Raw genomic sequence first — 19225 nt, forward strand, 5'->3', positions numbered from 1 at the left:
TTCTATCATTAAAAAGAGAGGACTGTAGACTCATGACGGGTATTCTGACTGGACACTGCCTTCTGGCGTCACATGCCTTTAAATTAGGCTTGGTCAGTGATAGCAGGTGTAGGAAGTGCGGGTTGGAGGAGGAAACGATCGAGCACGTTCTGTGCTTGTGCCCTGCACTTGCCAGGCTAAGACTCCAGATATTAGGAGTGATACAGCTGTCAGATCTAGAAGCAGCAAGTGGCTTAAGTCCTAGGAAGCTTCTAGTATTTGCCAAGAGGACGGAGTTATTTTATAACATAGGTCCTGGTTTTTGATAGGGTTTTTCAGTTTGGTCGTTAAAACAAACTTCTGGTAACACTACGGACTCAATCAGTCTATGTGAGGTCCTCATGGACCGGCCAGTTCAACCTACCTACCTAACAAGGTAAATTATATATATTTTTTTTTTTAAATTTTTTTTTTTTTTAAATTTGTTCAATGTTTAATACAAATGTGTTTCTAAAAACTTTTATTTTTTATTTTTTAACTAATTTTCTTTCATATCTCAATTCCTACTTAAAGAGGACAAAAAAAAATCCTAAGCAAAAACTTTAGTTTTTGCTCATTGTTTAGCATCCATAAAGGCCGCCCAATTTGTTTCTAAATTTTATACCTACTAATATTTATATAGCCTTTTCGAGATATCGCCATAAAGGTGGACTAGAGGTGACTCTAGAATGTGCTTGTACGATATACATTGGTATCAAATGAAAGGTGATAATGAGTATTTTAAAAGGGAATGGGCCTTAGTTTTATAGGTGAACGCCTTTTCGAGATATCGCCATAAAGGTGGACCAGAGGTGACTCTATAATGTGTTTGTACGATATGGGTATCAAATGAAAGGTGATAATGAGTATTTTCAAAGGGAATGGACCTTATTTCTATAGGTGAACGCCTTTTCGAGATATCGCCATAAAGGTGGACCAGAGGTGACTCTATAATGTGTTTGTACGATATGGGTATCAAATGAAAGGTGATAATGAGTATTTTAAAAGGGCATGGGCCTTAGTTCTATAGGTGAACGCCTTTTCGAGATATCGCCATAAAGGTGGACCAGAGGTGACTCTATAATGTGCTTGTACGATATGGGTATCAAATGAAAGGTATAATGAGTATTTTAAAAGGGCATGGGCCTTAGTTCTATATGTGAACGCCTTTTCGAGATATCGCCATAAAGGTGGACCAGGGGTGACTAGAATGTGTTTGTACGATATGGTTATCAAATGAAAGGTGATAATGAGTATTTTAAAAGGGCATGGGCCTTAGTTCTATAGGTGAACGCCTTTTCGAGATATCGCCATAAAGGTGGACCAGAGGTGACTCTATAATGTGTTTGTACGATATGGGTATCAAATGAAAGGTATAATGAGTATTTTAAAAGGGCATGGGCCTTAGTTCTATATGTGAACGCCTTTTCGAGATATCGCCATAAAGGTGGACCAGGGGTGACTAGAATGTGTTTGTACGATATGGGTATCAAATGAAAGGTGATAATGAGTATTTTAAAGGGGCATGGCCTTAGTTCTATAGGTGAACGCCTTTTCGAGATATCGCCATAAAGGTGGACCAGAGGTGACTCTAGAATGTGCTCAAATGAAAGGTGATAATGAAAGGTGATAATGAGTATTTTAAAAGGGAATGGGCCTTAGTTTTATAGGTGAACGCCTTTTCGAGATATCGCCATAAAGGTGGACCAGAGGTGACTCTATAATGTGTTTGTACGATATGGGTATCAAATGAAAGGTATAATGAGTATTTTAAAAGGGCATGGGCCTTAGCTCTATATGTGAACGCCTTTTCGAGATATCGCCATAAAGGTGGACCAGGGGTGACTAGAATGTGTTTGTACGATATGGGTATCAAATGAAAGGTGATAATGAGTATTTTAAAGGGGCATGGGCCTTAGTTCTATAGGTGAACGCCTTTTCGAGATATCGCCATAAAGGTGGACCAGAGGTGACTCTAGAATGTGCTTGTACGATATACATTGGTATCAAATGAAAGGTGATAATGAGTATTTTAAAAGGGAATGGGCCTTAGTTCTATATGTGAACGCCTTTTCGAGACATCGCCATAAAGGTGGACCAGAGGTGACTCTAGAATGTGTTTGTACGATATGGGTATCAAATGAAAGGTGATAATGAGTATTTTAAAAGGGCATGGGCCTTAGTTCTATAGGTGAACGTCTTTTCGAGATATCGCCATAAAGGTGGACCAGGGGTGACTAGAATGTGTTTGTACGATATGGGTATCAAATGAAAGGTGATAATGAGTATTTTAAAAGGGAATGGGCCGTAGTTCTATAGGTGAACGCCTTTTCGAGATATCGCCATAAAGGTGGACCAGAGGTGGCTCTAGAATGTTTGTACGATATGGGTATCAAAAGAAAGGTGTTACTGAGCATTTTAAGAGGGAGTGGGCATTAGGTCTATAGGTGGACGCCTTTTCGAAATATCGGCATTAGGGTGGACTAGGGGTGACTCTAGAATGTGTTTGTACGATATGGGTATCAAATGAAAGGTGGTAATGAGTATCTTAAAAGGGAGTAATCCTTAGTTCTATAGGTGGAAGCCTTTTCGAGATATCGCCACAAAGGTGGACCAAGGGTGACTCTAGAATGTTTGTACGATATGGGTATCAAAAGAAAGGTGTTACTGAGCATTTTAAGAGGGAGTGGGCATTAGGTCTATAGGTGGACGCCTTTTTGAGATATCGCCATTAGGGTGGACCAGGGGTGACTCTAGAATGTGTTTGTACGATATGGGTACCAAACGAAAGGTGTTACTGAGCATTTTAAGTGGGAGTGGGCATTAGGTCTATAGGTGGACGCCTTTTCGAGATATCGCCATTAGGGTGGCCAGGGGTGACTCTAGAATGTTTGGACGATATGGGTATCAAACGAAAGGTGTTACTGAGCATTTTAAGAGGGAGTGGGCATTAGGTCTATAGGTGGACGCCTTTTCGAAATATCGCCATTAGGGTGGGCCAGGGGTGACTCTAGAATGTGTTTGTACGATATGGGTATCAAATGAAAGGTGGTAATGGGTATCTTAAAAGGGAGTAATCCTTAGTTCTATAGGTGGAAGCCTTTTCGAGATATCGCCATAAAGGTGGACCAAGGGTAACTCTAGAATGTTTGTACGATATGGGTACCAAACGAAAGGTGTTACTGAGCATTTTAAGAGGGAGTGGGCATTAGGTCTATATGTGGACGCCTTTTCGAGATATCGCCATTAGGGTGGGCCAGGGGTGACTCTAGAATGTGTTTGTACGATATGGGTACCAAACGAAAGGTGTTACTGAGCATTTTAAGAGGGAGTGGGCATTAGGTCTATATGTGGACGCCTTTTCGAGATATCGCCATTAGGGTGGGCAGGGGTGACTCTAGAATGTGTTTGTACGATATGAATATCAAATTAAAGGTATTAGTGAGGGTTTTAAAAACGAGTGGCCTTTAGATGTATATGTGAAGGCGTTTTCGCGATATCGACCAAAATGTGGACCAGGTGATCCAGAAAATCATCTGTCTTGTACTGCTAATTTATTTATATATGCAATACCACTAACAGTATTCCTGCCAAGATTCCAAACGCTGTTGATTTCGCCTTGCAGAACTTTTTCATTTTCTTCTACTTAATATGGTAGGTGTCACAACCATTTTACAAAGTTTTTTCCAAAGTAATATTTTGCGTCAATAAACCAATCCAATTACCATGTTTCATCACTTTTTTCGTATTTGGTATAGAATTATGGCATTTTTTTTATTTTTCGTAATTTTCGATATCGATAAAGTGGGCGTGGTTATGGTCGGATTTCGGCCATTTTTTATACCAAGATAAAGTGAGTTCAGATAAGTACGTGGACTAAGTTTAGTAAAGATATATCGGTTTTCGCTCAAGTTATTGTGTTAACGGCCGAGCGGAAGGCCAGACGGACGACTGTGTATAAAAACTGGGCGCGGCTTCCACCGATTTCGCCCATTTTCACAGAAAACAGTTACCGTCATAGAGTCTATGCCCCTATCAAATTTAAGAAGGATTGGTATATTTTTGTTCGACTTATGGCATTAAAACAATTCTAGACAAACTAAATGAAAATGGGCGGAGCCCCGCCCATTTTGAAATTTTCTTTTATTTTTGTATTTTGTTGCATCATATCATTACTGGAGTTGAATTTTGACTTAATTTACTTATATACAGTAAAGAAATTAAATTTTTTGTTAAAATTTGAATTTAAAAAATTTTTTTTTTAAAAGTGGGCGTGTTCTTCATCCTATTTTGCTAATTTTTAGTTAGCACATATATAGTAATGGTAGTAACGTTCCTGCCAAATTTCATTATGATATCTTTAACGGCTGCCAAATTACAGCTTGCAAAACTTTTAAATTACCTTCTTATAAAAGTGGGCGGTGCCACGCCCATTGTCCAAAATCTTACTAATTTTCTATTCTTCGTCATAACGTCAACTCACCTACCAAGTTTCATCGCTTTATCCGGCTTTGGCAATGAATTATCTAATTTTTTCTGTTTTTCGAAATTTTCGATATGGAAAAAATGGGCGTGGTTATAGTCCGATATTGTTCATTTTAAATAGCGATCTGAGATGAGTGCCCAGGAATCTACATACCAAATTTCATCAAGATACCTCAAAATTTACTCAAGTTATCGTGTTAAGGGACAGACAGACGGACGGACGGACATGGCTCAATCAAATTTTTTTTCGATACTGATGATTTTGATATATGGAAGTCTATATCTATCTCGATTCCTTTATACCTGTAATACCAACCGTTATCCAATCAAAGTTAATATACTCTGTGAGCTCTGCTCAACTGAGTATAAAAAGCCTCGGTCACCTGTTCAATCGCTGTTCGATTACTTAAATCTTTTGCTCAATAGTTGCAGTCTTTCAGTGAGTTTTACAGCTCCGGCTCACGCTCAATTCTCACGAGAATGCTCTGGATCATTGAGAGACTTGAGAAACAGATGTCGTGAAATTTTCGCACACGTGAAATGTGATAGGCAGATGTCGCCGCTGTTTTTCATTTAACTCATACGGCGAAAGGCTGAGCAGCGATATCTATTTTTGAATATTTGGCCGCGTTGCCAACCTAAAAAGAAGTAATTAACAAATTATCTGGCTCACAAATTGACCCAGACTTCTATCTGGATTTATCTGGCTCAAATCGTTGTTGTTGCATTTACATGCAAAATTATTTATCTGGCTCAGGATTTTGCCACCGGATGATAGCTAGTGTCTTTCAAAAATTTTTGTAAACGACTGGTATATTGCATTATTTACATATTTTAAAATGTTTGCTTAACTGGTTGCTCACATTTAATCTATTAACTAGATTTTAGAAGTTAATATTAATATGTGGTCTGATTCTCTGTATACACATTTAAAAGAAAAGCTGATTTGAAAAACAAATGAGCAATTCATGGCACTTCAATTTAATAACCGCGAGCAAAAAACAAACCTTTCTTCCATTCTCTGGCCATTCGCGACATCCGTTCTCCCTGTCAGTTATTATTTGACACGTAGGTATGGCAATGGAGGAATAGAAAGATTTTTCACTTGTATGTATTCACAATGCAGGCAATTAAGCAGAAAAAAATTTTTTATTTTTTTTTATTTTAACTTATATTTTATTTGCAATCTATCTTACATGAGACATTCAGCAAATTGGATCTTATAAGATAATGACAGCGGTAGGTTTGCCTTGTACAAATCTACATAGAGAAATATGTATAAAATTTGATATATTTACATACATTCTTAAGTTGAATTAATTTCAAAATTACTTCAAAGTTGCTTAGCTTCATTGTTGAATTCATTTCTTAGTTAAAATAAAAAGAAAAAAAAAGGTTCTTACTTATATTTAACTTAAGTTTTCTAGCTTTTTATTATAGTTATTAAAACTTTTTAGTTTATTTTTGTATATAAGTATATATATATAATATATATATGTATATAAATATATAAACATCTATATATATATATATGTTTATACATTTATATATATATATATCTTTATTCTTAGAGAGATTTCAAATTTAGAAGAATGGCAGGTCTACGATATGGCGGCGCTTTAGCCGTATAGTTTCGTTAGTGGTGTCTAATAAACAAATAGCAGTTGGGTTTATGTGGTTAGATAGGCGTGTAAGATATCTAGCACTGTATTTTGATATTTCACACTTTATGAAAGAAATGCTTAGATCATTGTGAATAGCTTCATTAGTGACAAACCAAGGCGCATTAACCATTGATCGTAATGTTTTAGATTGATACCGTTGCAGGATCTCCACATTGGATTTGCTAGCAGTACCCCAAAGCTGTATGCCGTAGGTCCAAATAGGTTTAAGTATAGCTTTGTAAAGCCGTACTTTGTTTTCTAGACTTAGTTGAGATTTGCGACCCAAGAGCCAGTACATCCGTTTTGTTTTTATTTTTAGCTGTTGTTGCTTAGCCTTAATATGGGGTTTCCAGGTAAGGCGTCGATCAAGATGCATTCCTAAATGTTTGACCTTATCACTAGTAGGAATCTGATTATTGTTTAGAAATACAGCGGGACATGGATTTCTTCTTAATGTAAAAGTGACATGTGTGGATTTTTCTGTGTTAACTTTAATTTTCCATTTTATAAGCCAAGATTCGAAAAGGTCAAGTTGATTTTGAAGAATAGAAGAAGCTTCTACAGGGGACTCACTACAAGCGATAAAAGCGGTATCATCAGCAAAAGTCGCCACTTCTACTTCTTCTGATGTTGGCATATCCGATGTAAATATAGTATATAGGACGGGACCTAAAACACTACCCTGAGGTACACCAGCATAAATTCCGTGAATTTGTGATGTCGCATCCTGGTGACTTACGTAAAAGTGTCTGTAACTTAAATAGGACTTGAGTATTAAGTAGAAATGTGCTGGCAAAAGCTTTTTTATCTTAAAAAGAAGTCCCGGATGCCATACTTTGTCAAAGGCTTGTTGAATATCTAGAAAAGCTGCAGAACAGTATTTTTTCCCCTCAAGTGCATCTGTTATAACATTTGCAATTCTATGGTATTGCTCTGGTGTACCATGCTTCACTCTAAACCCAAACTGATGTTCAGGTATGATGTTGTGATCCTCAATTACTGGCAACATTCTTTGCAAAAATATTCTTTCGAATATTTTCGAAAATGTTGCCAGCAGACTAATAGGACGGTAAGACTTGAGACAGTTTTCGGGTTTATTCGGTTTAGGTACCATGATAACAGCAGCACATTTCCACTGAGTTGGGTAGTGGTTTGTATTAAGAATAGCATTGTAAATAATAGTTAGAAATTCGATAGCTTTCTCAGGAAGAGCCATCACAACTTTGCTATCAATATAGTCGTATCCAGGCGATTTGCCATTACTTAATTTAAACACTTCTGCCGAAACTTCACTATTTAATATCTTACTGATTGGCAAGTCCATTTGACATGGACATTCTAGAAAACTTAGTACCTCTGTAGCGTCGCTGTTGCTATTCAAAGAATTAGGCTGGAATGTTTGATATAGATGTTTAGCAAAAGCCTCTGCTTTGGTTTCATCACTCCTACACCATACACCATCTAAATCCCTTACGGCGGCGTTACGCTTGGTTGGCCGTTTTAAGTACTTTGTAGCTCTCCAGAAACTGTGTTCGTCATTTTTAGTGGGCTCAAGGTTTTTAATGAATGAACTGAAAGACTTATTTTTAAAATCAGATAGCTTTAACTTTAGTTGCTTCGTCGCTCTATTCAGAGCTCTCTTTTCTGCAGGATATCTATTTTCCTGCCAGGCTTTTCTTAATCTTCTCTTGGAAGCAATAAGCTGAAATATTTCAGCTGGGAGTTGAAAGTTATCATTAGACGTAGGTTGATCCTTAGGGCTTTATAGATGTGCAGCCTCATGGATAAGATTTGTAAAAGATTCTATTGCTTCGTCCAGGTCAACGCCTGTTTCCACCGATACATTTAAGTCAATATGTTCAGTAATCCACTGTTGGAAGTATTCGATGTTAGTTTTTGGGGTAAGGATCTTATATTTCTTAGAAATGTTATGAACATTGCCACAAAATCAAGAAGATCCGGGATTTTTCTGGGATCACTTGGCCAGTACGTTGGCGTGCCTGTTGATAAAATGTCATAATTTCTTTTACTGATGCATCTTTGAAGCTCTCTGCCTTTAGGGTTAACGAGCCTAGATCCCCACCATGGGTGCTTAGCATTAAAGTCCCCACCTACAAAGAATTTGGAGCCAAAATTTTTAAAGATGTCATCATACTGATCAGTTTTTATACTGAATCGTGGTGGAAAGTATACTGAGTATATGGGTAAATCGTAAGCATCACATTTAATTTTAACACCGGCCGCTTGTAAATATTCTTCCCTCACTTCTTCCAAAACTTCATATTTGATGGTAGTTCTGATTAAGATAGCAGAGCCGCCATGAGCTCTGTCGTGGGGATGATTGGCGCAAATAAGGTTGTAACCTATAACTTTAAAGTAGAATTTACTAGTGAAATGAGTTTCGGACACTAAGAAAATATCAATATTGTTTGAATTGAGAAACATTTTTACTTCATCTAAATGGCTGTTCAAGCCGTTGGCGTTCCAAATCGCTATTCGCAGGTTTACTTGCATAATTTTTCCAACAACAGGGACATAATTTTAAATAAACTTTGAGTCATTTCAAGTTGTTTAGAAAGTAAGTTTTCAATCTTTTCAAGGAGATTATTATTTTGATTGGAATTATTTTGAACACATTGTGCATAAGACATATTTGGGTTGGAATTAACATTTTCTCTTTGTGTAGAGTTATGCAATTGAGGGAAATGTTGATCTGCATGAGAATAAGTTAAAACATTTCGTCTTTTGTCGGAAAAAGCTGGTTTTTTGGCAAGGCTCTGATACACCTTACATCCCTTATAGTTCGCTGGGTGGTTTTGAAAGCAATTAATGCATTTGGCTGGTGTATCTTTGCTTTTACCACATTCCACTGTTGCGTGATCTAGACCACATTTAACACATCTATACGGTTTTGTGCAATATGATTTAGTATGACCGAACTCTTGGCATCGATGACACTGTACAATATCAGTTACCCTCTTTGGTGGGTCAACCTTTACAATAGCATTACCGAGATATTTTAATTCAAATATATTTTTATTGTTATTGTTTGGTTCTAGGTCAACGAAATGCATACATAAAGGCATGTTTGTGAATCTACTTCGTATGTTACTCACATTTCTTACCTGAAAACCCAACGCTTCTATTTCTTTTTTTATTTCGTCTACTGGAGTAGAGAAGTGTAAATTTTTTAACACAATTATATACGCACGCTCCTGCTTAAGTTGATATGTATGGAAGTTAATTTCTTTTTCTTTAATAGCTTTTATCAAAGTTCTGTATGAATCTATAGACTTCACCATTATTCGAATTTGACCATCTCTCAGAGACTTATAACTAAACTCGGATTTATTTATAACACTTTCAAAATACTTAATCATACCGCTAATGTCTGTAATATTTGGTATAATAATTGGTGGTGGTTTTGGTGTAGTCTCTTCGAAGTTCTGTTGATTTCCATTATTACCATCTGACTCGTCTTGTAAGCCGGCAAACATGTTTGTGCTGCTGGAATTGCTGATTATGTTATTGTTGTTGTTGTTATTTGGAATATTGTTAATATTTTCTGCTAAGTTTTTATTGTTGGCTATCTTAGTTCTCTTATGATCAATAGTGGGAGAGCCTAACTGGCGTCTTTTGTTTGTCACAGTTTGCCATTCCACTTTGCTGTCATTTTCGTTGCTCATATCAAAGTCCACGATAGCAGCATTATCATTAGTTGTGCTCAAAGATGTCATATTGATTGAGTTGCCTTGCAACGCAGCATTGAGGTTTGTTGTTTGTGCTGAGTATTGGTTAATTGGAGACGCAGTTTCATCGGTTGTTGATGTTAACATTGGGCTGCCACAAGGCTCAGTACTTGCTCCGATATTGTTTATAATTTACATCAATGATATAAAAACTTGCTTGAGAAATTTTAAAATAAGTCTTTTTGCGGATGATGCATTAGTTAGCATTAGTGACAAAAATGTAGATTGCGCTGTCATGAAAATACAAGAAGACTTAAATAATTTATTTAAGTGGCTATGCAGTAGAAAGCTAAAACTTAATATTGATAAAACTAAGTATATGATATTTAACAAGAACCATAATAACTTAATCCAGTCTAGTCTGAAAATAAAAACCAATGCAATTGAAAGAGTAGGTCAAATGAAGTACCTAGGTGTAATAATTGATGAGAAACTAAGCTTCACAGAACACATGAATCATTTAGAAAAGAAAATTGCACAGAAAATAGGATTTATGTATCGAACATGTAAGCATATTAGCCAGCATCATTAAATATTTGTATATAGATCAATTGTAGAACCACATTTTATTTACTGCCCATCAATACTACTAGTAACAAATGATACGTTAATTAATAAGCTCCAAATACAGCAAAACAAAGCAATGCGTTTGATACTAAAATGCTCTTATAGAACATCAAAAAGTATTATGCTTCCTATGTTAAATTGGCTTAGTATTAAGCAATTAATCTGTTATTACTCTTTGAAGTTTATACATTACATAACACAGGGAATGTTACCAAATTATCTGAGTGATAGGATACAGTACAATTATGAGATCCATAACTATGGAACTAGGAGTAGCAGAAATTTAAGACTGCCCAAAGTAAGAACCGAGTTCGCAAAAAAGACCTTAGAATACGTAGGCTATAAAATGTATAATGAACTACCAGCAGAGACAAAAGACTGTGAAAACGTTGTTAAGTTTAAAGAAAAACTATTTCTATATTGTAAAAATTTAAATATTTAATACTAGTTAAATAATAAATTTACTCATTTCTTTTTAATGAAATAGTCTTAAGAAAAAATTATGAATTTTGTAAATTGTACTATACAATGAATTAGGCTTTTTTGGCCGTAATAAATAAAATAATAATAATAATAATAATAATTAAAGCATTTAACTCATTGACTATGTCTGCTGATCTCTGCACAGTGTGACCTTGCTCAGAAGGTGAGCGTTGGTCACTCATTTGTTCACGTGTTAATTTTTATTGTGATAGTTTTATTAACAAAACTTTACTTTGGAATAATAACACTCTTGAACTTAAATATGTTAAGCTTTAAATAGATATTGTCTATTGTTTTTATATTGTAATATTTATTTGGTTATTGTTGTAACAATAACTATTTCGAAACACTTAAAGTTTCTGATCCACATGTGCACTTGTTCACTACCTCAACGCGACCATAAGCAGAAAAAATGAATGCGAACATATTTAAGGCATAAAAATATGGAGCATGATGTTCAAAAGGTTCGTGCATAAAAATTCACATCCAGCTACATGGCTGTCCCCCGAACGAAATACATGTAATCAGATCGACCACGTTATGATAAACGGACGGCATACCGCCAGTGTTTAACCGGGGACCTAACATCGACTCGTCGCAGCCAAAATACGTGCCCGCCTCTGAAAGGCAGGAAGAAAAAAGCACAGGCTGTAAGAACGAAAACGGCGATTTTGTAGCCTACGTCCAGAGAGAACTTAGATTACGGAGGGAACACTTCTAAATGGAGACAGCGATTTGCTGCACAGCAATGACGAACCCGATTCCACAATCGATAATGATGGAATTAATGTAACCCACCTGATTATTAGGAAGTCGGAATAGCAAAAATCAGATTAAACACAACAAGGCCACGGGCGCTGATGATTTTCTGCGGGGCTATTCAAATAATGCGACCAGGAATTGGTAAGACGCATGCATCAGCTTTTTGCAAAATGTTACAGGACGAGTGCATGCCTCACGATTAGATTCTAAGTGTTCTTTGCGCAGTCTACAAAAAAAGGGAAGTCCTGAAAACTGCGACAACTAAAGCGGAATCAGCCTTCTTCATATTGTATATAAGGTCCTATCAAGCGTTGTGCGAAAGATTGAAGCCCACCCTGAATCGTCTGATTGGACCTTAACAGTGCGGCTTCAGACCTGGTAAATCTACAATCGACCAGATATTCACAATCCTCCAAATCTTGGAAACACCCGCGAAAAAAGAATTTACACACATCACCTCTTCGTCGATTTTAAAGCCGCCTTCGACAGCACGAAAAGGAGCTGCTTATATGCCGCTATGTCTGAATTTGGTTTTCCCGCAAAATGTATACGGCTGTGCAAAATGACGTTGAGCAACACTATCAGCTCACTCAGAATTGGGAAGGACCTCTCCGAGCCGTTCGAAACTAAACGAGGTTGCAAACGGATTGACCCCCTATCGTGCGATTTCTCTAAGTCGATGCTGGAGAAAATGTTCTGGAACAATATTTTATAAAAGCGTGCTATTACTGACGTATGCTGATGAAGTTGATATCATCGGCCTGAACAACCGCGCCGTAAGTTCTGGTTACTCCAAATAGGTAGGCAGTTAAAAGTAAAGTCCTCTCTCGGCAAACGAAAATCATACTCTCCAAGTCAATTATAGTATTCGTCCTGCGATATGATGTAGAAGCATGGGCCATGACAAAAACAGATGAAGCGGCTCTGGGAGTGTTCGGGAGAAACGTTGTTCGAAAGATTTATGGACTTCTACGCGCTGGCGACGGCGAGTACTGAAAGAGATTTTATGATGAGCTGTACGAGCTTTACGCACACATCAACATAATCCAGCGAATTAAAGCGCAGCGGTTATGCAGGCTAGGCCATGTTATGCGAATGAAAGATGACGCTCCGGCTAAGAAAGTATTTTTATTGCAACTCGCCTATAGAATCAGAGAAAGAGGGCGGCCCCACTGGCGTTCGATAATGGCCTGCATTTTGGGGAGTATGCATCCGCAATTGCACTTAAATATCTAAGCCTAAACAAAATCCTCAAGTCCCTCTCTGGCAGTAGTTGGGGCAAAAACAAAGAAACAGTCATATTTATTTTTGAACTGGCTAGCTGTTTCTGTTAGAAAACTTTACCACGGCAAGTAACAATGCCTCTCGTCTGTCCTGTCCGATCAATAATTACAATTGTACGTACAAGCCGCGCTGGTGGCCTGATTCTCTTGACAACATTAGTGAGTCCAGAAGGCGACTCTTCAATAGAGCCAGGGCTAGGAGCTTTATATGGAGAGTCTAGGAATTTATAAATATGAAGTAAAGATAGCCAAGCGAGTTTAGAAAAATACTTTCAAAAAAATCCTGCCTTATTAGGGCATCTGTGGGTTGATAATGGGGCTGATCGGTGAGTAGCGAGGAATTTCAAAGGCATTATTGAGTAATCATTTCCCCGATTTCCCAGTTGTGCAGGAATCTCCGCCTGCGAAGTCGGTGATTGTTGGCTATGCAGGAATGCCTGCCCCATCCCCTACCAGAAAGTCATATTGCCCTATAAGACTCCGTGCCGGGTTGGCATCATTCTTGCGCACCTTCAAAGTTATTTAGGGATTTACTGCCGCTGGTTAGCCTAAACTAACTGCCTTAGGCTTAGCTATATTCCAAGTCAAGGTGATATTTTAAAGGTTGTCAGAAGTTTTCATGTATCACCTTAGGATTTCAGGCCAATCCGTCTCCGTCCTTTCTTCTTGAAACGTTGGACCTATTATAAAATTAGATCAAAGGAAACAGCTTTCCGTTCGATTGTAAAGCAAATAGAGGGGTATCTAGAATACAACGAGTGTGCTCTGGGTACCTTCCTAGATATTGAAGGTTGGTTTAAAAATGCCTTACCTGGAGCCAACGAAAGTGCTCTGGTTGGTTTAATAGACGAAGGGGTTCTGGTTGAATTCGTTGACAAACTTCTTTTCAGCAGAACTGTTGCATGGAGGGGCCGTAATCAAGAAAAATGTGTGGATTGGCAGGGCACACGGGGGTGTTCTATTTTCTTTGCTTTGGGTTGTGGTAGTCAGCGAGTCTGGCTGTCCTAGTCAAGGTCAAATTTCTGGCATGCTGTGCGATATTCTGCAGGGCTACTTGGACACTGGTTAGGTGGGCTGAATGATGTAGGCTTTCGCCAAAGTAGTACACTGGCATTACGAGGTGGCAGTCGAAACGATTCTGCTCTATGAGGTGCTGGTCTGTTGGAATTCCTTGGACACGCGAACACCACCAAATTATTTGTCAGTACAACGAACGGCAGCGGCGCTCGTAGAACAACACCTACCTATGGGCTTCCTGACTACTGGCACTTCAGCCTTCTTACCAGGTTCGAATTTATCCCTAAGAGGACGGACTATTGTGTGCCAGTAATTGCTCCCTGTGCAACCTTCATCTCAGTTATTCCACCGAGAGAGGAAGGGGACTCATCTGGGGCAGGGGCCAGCTAACTTTTGCAAAAGTCAAATGTAAGCCGCAAGTTTAAGATGGCTGATCACTGCATGGTAGAAAGATCCTTCTGGCCGGAAGTGGTTGCCAGGAGATCTGCCGAAATGATTGGGTTCTCTAAGGCTCATCTATCAATGGTGAATGGGGTTTTTACAGGGCACTGTTCAATGGAAAAGCATGCGGTACGCCTCAGTATACTGGAAACCCCATCCTTCATCTGCTGTATGGAGGATGATGATCTGGAATCATCGGGTCATTTTATGCTTGATTGCCCCTCCAGAACTATATCGAGGCTACGCAATGATTCTCTAATTAGCTATAGCTACGTGACCGTAATTTTATGTAGTCTCACAACGGACCTTTATTATATCAAAGTGAGCTTCCCCTACCAGAGCAGCTACCACTAAGCCTTGCCTAACCAAGGTTAAGCAAAAGAAAGCAAACTATTTGCTAGTTTTAGGCTTAGAGAACAAAACTTTAAGCAATTGGTAATTTTTTTTTTTTATAGGTAAGTCATTACTTATGCCTACAGTGAATGTAAGTCAAGTATTATTATAGCACAGCATGAACAAGAATCAGCATTACTATTAAGGCAGCTCGTTATTCACAGTAAAAATGTTAGTTTTGCAACGGAAGCGGAAGTACTTGGTAACGGCTTAAATGGATGGTATGGGAATGCATGGAAGTGTGAACGTGAAGTAATTACAAATGAATACAAATTGTTTAAACATACATATGTATGTATGTATATAAATATGTACCCGGCTCCCTAAATAAGCTGTAACAAAGCAACACGGTCGCTATGGACAGCCCAGCGGTTAGCGTTGGATCGATATGAGTGCCAGAGGTCATACTTAAGAGAAATTTTATTCAGATAATACAACACAAGTTTGAACTTAAAGGATGGTAAGTAAAATTAGAACAATGAATATAAATGAATAGAAAATTACGCCCTTTTAATTACAGCCACCAAAAAAGAAACTTTCCAAGAAGGAAAAAGCGCGCTTGGAAGCTGAACAGGCGGAATTGCTACGCATCGAAATGGAGAAAGAGAGGTAATTTAATTATTTAATTATAGGAACATTGTTGCAAACAAACGTAAGGCCCAATATCCTCTATGGTATCCAATTAATTTCTATTTTGCTTTAAAAGGCAGCGAAAACTGGAGGAGGAACGCCAACGCCGACAAATTGAACATGAACAAGCCAAAAGGCGACAACAAGTTGAAATCCAAGAGAATAAAAAGCGCCGCGCTCAGTTACGCAATAGCATGACCTTTTTCGCAGAGGTGCGCGATTTGACAGCAAGCATAAGAGCGCTCGAACAAGAGGAACGTGATTGGGAGCGTTTTATGCGTTGCAATGGTTTGCCCAGCGCTAATACCCCAAGCGACTTGCGTCGCTATATACATCAATGGCGTAGCGATATGGAACGGCGTGAACGTGAAGCACGTAATTGGCTATTGGACACTGATGAACGTACACTGCTAACACAAGATCTTGATGCGCCGAATTTATCACGTAAGAGTTTACGTTTGCGTCAGGGTAATGCTGGTGATATGTATGCACGACGTATACGCGAGGTGTTGGGTGTGAGTTGCAAGACAATTTTAGAAATATGGAAATGAAATAAATTAGCGTTTCTTCATCTTCAGGTGCTTTCCGAACTAGATGAGGCTGTTACCGACAAAAAGAAGCCACCTTATATTATAGCTGATCTCATGAGTCTTAAAATGGAAATACGTATGCTTTTGAGTGAACATTTAGATGAGTTTACGTATAAGACGATGTCGCACATCGATCGTGATATGGAGTACGTATTGTGCTTTATATTTTGGTCGTGAATATCGTTGTAATATTTTGATAATTATTTCTTTCAGAAACGATCGCCCAGGAGTTTTCAAACATATTTACGAATCAGAAGTTTTCAAAAGTCACTTTTGGACCTTCTCAAAAGATACACAAATGTGAGTTTAAATCAATCGGGTAGACAACCCAGGTTAGGTTAGGTTGAATTGGACGGTCAATGACTGAATGAGTCCGTAGTGTTACCAGAAGTTTGTTTTAACGACCAAACTGACAAACCCCATCAAAAACCAGGACCTATGTTATAAAATAACTCCGTCCTCTTGCCAATTACTAGAAGCTTTCTAAGACTTAAGCCACTTGCTGCTCCTAGATCTGACATCTGTATCACTCCTAATAACTGGACATTAGCCTGGCAGGCGCAGGGCACGAGCACAAAACGTTCTCGATCGTTTCCTCCTCCAACCCGCACTTCCTACATCTGCTATCACTGACCAAGTTTAATTTAAAGGCATGTGACGCCAAAAGGGAGTGTCCAGTCAGAATACCCGTCATAAGTCTACAGTCCTCTCTTTTTCATGATAGAAACAACTTTGTTAGTCTAAGGTTGTAAGATCTACACATAATGTTTGACACTTTACAGCCCCGGCAGACCATAGTCCTTCCACTACTTTGGAACCATCTGTGCACACATGTATCACCTCGTCCGCCACTTGGGCACACTTGGGTCAACCATCCACTTCTATTGCGCCCTTAAGATCTCCCTCGAATCGCAGATAGGGGATTAGGTAATCTGTTCGTTTTGTGATTGACGACGCTATACTACTGTGTCCGTATGGTCGGCGCTCAAGGTATCCCGAAGCACCGAGCCTGGTTGCAGTTGTTAACGCTATGTTTTTTGCTACCACATGGAATGTGCAAAATGGCATACAGTGCAGCCGTCGGGGATGTTTACAGGGCTCCCGTAATGCTAAGCGTTGATAGTCTGCATGCCCCCTCTAATTTTTTGAGGTAGGTTGTTTTTTGAGTGGGTTTCCACCAAACAAGAACTCCATAGTATAGAATAGGGTTTACAATCGTTGTAAAAATCCAATGAGAAAGAGAGGGCGATAAGCCCACATACACCCCAGCATTCTTTTACATGCACAAAGTGTCGTTGAGGCCTTCTTCACTCTCTCCTCCACATTGAGCTTTCGTGACAGCTTACTGTCTAGGATGATTCCTAGACATTTTGTGCAAGATTTCTCCTGTAGGGTCACCCTCCTAACTTAGGCCTGGTCCACTTTCGGACCTTGTACCTCTTTGTAAACAAGACCATATCCGTCTTCTCCGCGTTGGCTTCCAACCCAATATTAGATGCCCTTGCCACGAAAACTTACCAAACAGCTGACTTTTGTTTACACTGTTTACTTGGAATTAACTGAGACGCGAAGCTTCAGTTAGCAGGGTATAACGAAAATATCGATAACTTATAGATACGTGACTAACTGAAGAAACTCACGGAGATCTTAGCTCCCACTACCGAGGGTCAACAAATTTGTATGAGTTTTAGGAAATAATTGTAAGACTTAACATATGGCAAAGCTCTAAGACTAGTCCATACAGGACCATAGAACAAATAGTTTTTACATGAAAAGCGATTCCACCAAGGCACTGGAGGGATGGCGATCCCATGTCTACGGAAATGATGTCTGTTATCATAACCAGAGAAGCACTTGCAATTAAATTCCACATGCAAGTAATTAATCGTCCTCCTGCTTGGCCACTTTCCGAGATAGAGTCACATAGTGATGCATAGTTGAAAACAGAAAATTTAAATGTCAAACAGCTTTCCGCAAGGGTATTAGGGAAGTTTTTTAACATGTCACAGTGCCAATATCGGTTGAACCTCTCGTGTGTTCCACATGGCATGCGTAAGAATCCTATATACCAAGAAGGAAGGCAATATTGTGCGAATTCACTCTGAGCTTTGGAACAGGTCACATTTTTAGACTATGTTTTTTTTTTTTGGCTGAGGGTAAGGTTGCACACTGAGCCAATTTAGGTTGCAGAAGTGGTAGCAAAAGTCGCCACTGAATCAAAACCCAGAATTAATCTAGTTATATCGAATAAACAATTACAAAAACAACCAGCATGAATGCAGCAGGTTTCTAGCGGAGTAGTTGAGGATGGACAGCATCAAACATTACTCCTTACTGTTGCCGAAGCGAGTGCCGGTGTGCTCAAAAGGGACAATTATTCCCTCCCACTTATAGTCCTTATGACAAAGTTAGAGCTAAGGTGAGAAGGCCACCTTATCCTAGAGAAGGCCACCACGTCGTGGAGAAGGCGGGCGCTTTCATACCTAGCTGGGGTCGTCTTTATCCATTTAAGGGTAATACACCGCGTGACAGCGCCTTTCATATGTCTAAAAGTGACAAACAACTGCGAGTAAGTTTCCTACCTGGTGATATCCCGCCAATCTCCTTCCTGCTCATTCAGTAGTTTTCAGCCTTCACAGACTTAACCTGTTTCGGCTAAACTTCGAAAGAGTCAACATCAAGTCAATACAGATTCCTTCGTATTAACGACTCTATCCTGAAAGCTTCTCTTTGCTTTGATATCTCTGAGCACTCTAGGGAAAGTCTTCCAAGGTTTCTTCTTTTTCGAAAATACATAAGTTCGACATCTGGGATAAAGAAATCCGTACGTCAGAATCCTGCATGTTACTAGCCAACAAAAATATAAAACTTGGATATCCAGGACAATAAACGAAACATTTTCATCCACAGATCTGCCAATCCCAAACCACGCATCGGTGAGCAGGCCACTAGCAATAACATCGATTTTCCTGCCTTGGCACTTCAAATCTCTCTTCCGATTTCAGTTGAACTGCCAAACTCTGCAATCCGTGGACTCTGGTTGAATTACGACCATTTTAGCGACTACTGCGCAAGCTTTAATCCGAAAAGACAAATGCCGGAGAACATAAGTAAAAACGTTTTTTTGAAACAAAAAAAATCCT

At 38.8% G+C, this 19225-nt stretch overlaps 2 protein-coding genes across 2 annotated transcripts in view; one reads left to right on the forward strand and one right to left on the reverse strand.

The window, feature by feature from the left end:
* Positions 1-19225, reverse strand: part of LOC137250407 (uncharacterized) — a 686265-nt gene that overhangs the window by 73224 nt on the left and 593816 nt on the right. The gene's annotated exons all lie outside the window — the stretch shown is intronic.
* Positions 11410-19225, forward strand: part of LOC137248690 (uncharacterized) — a 67749-nt gene continuing 59933 nt past the window's right edge. The window contains exons 1-6 of the mRNA XM_067779605.1: positions 11410-11430; positions 15383-15471; positions 15569-16007; positions 16071-16228; positions 16296-16382; positions 18993-19192. Of these exons, the coding sequence (XP_067635706.1) occupies positions 11410-11430; positions 15383-15471; positions 15569-16007; positions 16071-16228; positions 16296-16382; positions 18993-19192 (994 nt within the window). The remainder of the gene's footprint in view (positions 11431-15382; positions 15472-15568; positions 16008-16070; positions 16229-16295; positions 16383-18992; positions 19193-19225) is intronic.

The sequence above is a fragment of the Eurosta solidaginis genome, chromosome 4 (genome assembly GCF_040869045.1).
Source record: "Eurosta solidaginis isolate ZX-2024a chromosome 4, ASM4086904v1, whole genome shotgun sequence".
Taxonomy (NCBI): domain Eukaryota; kingdom Metazoa; phylum Arthropoda; class Insecta; order Diptera; family Tephritidae; genus Eurosta; species Eurosta solidaginis.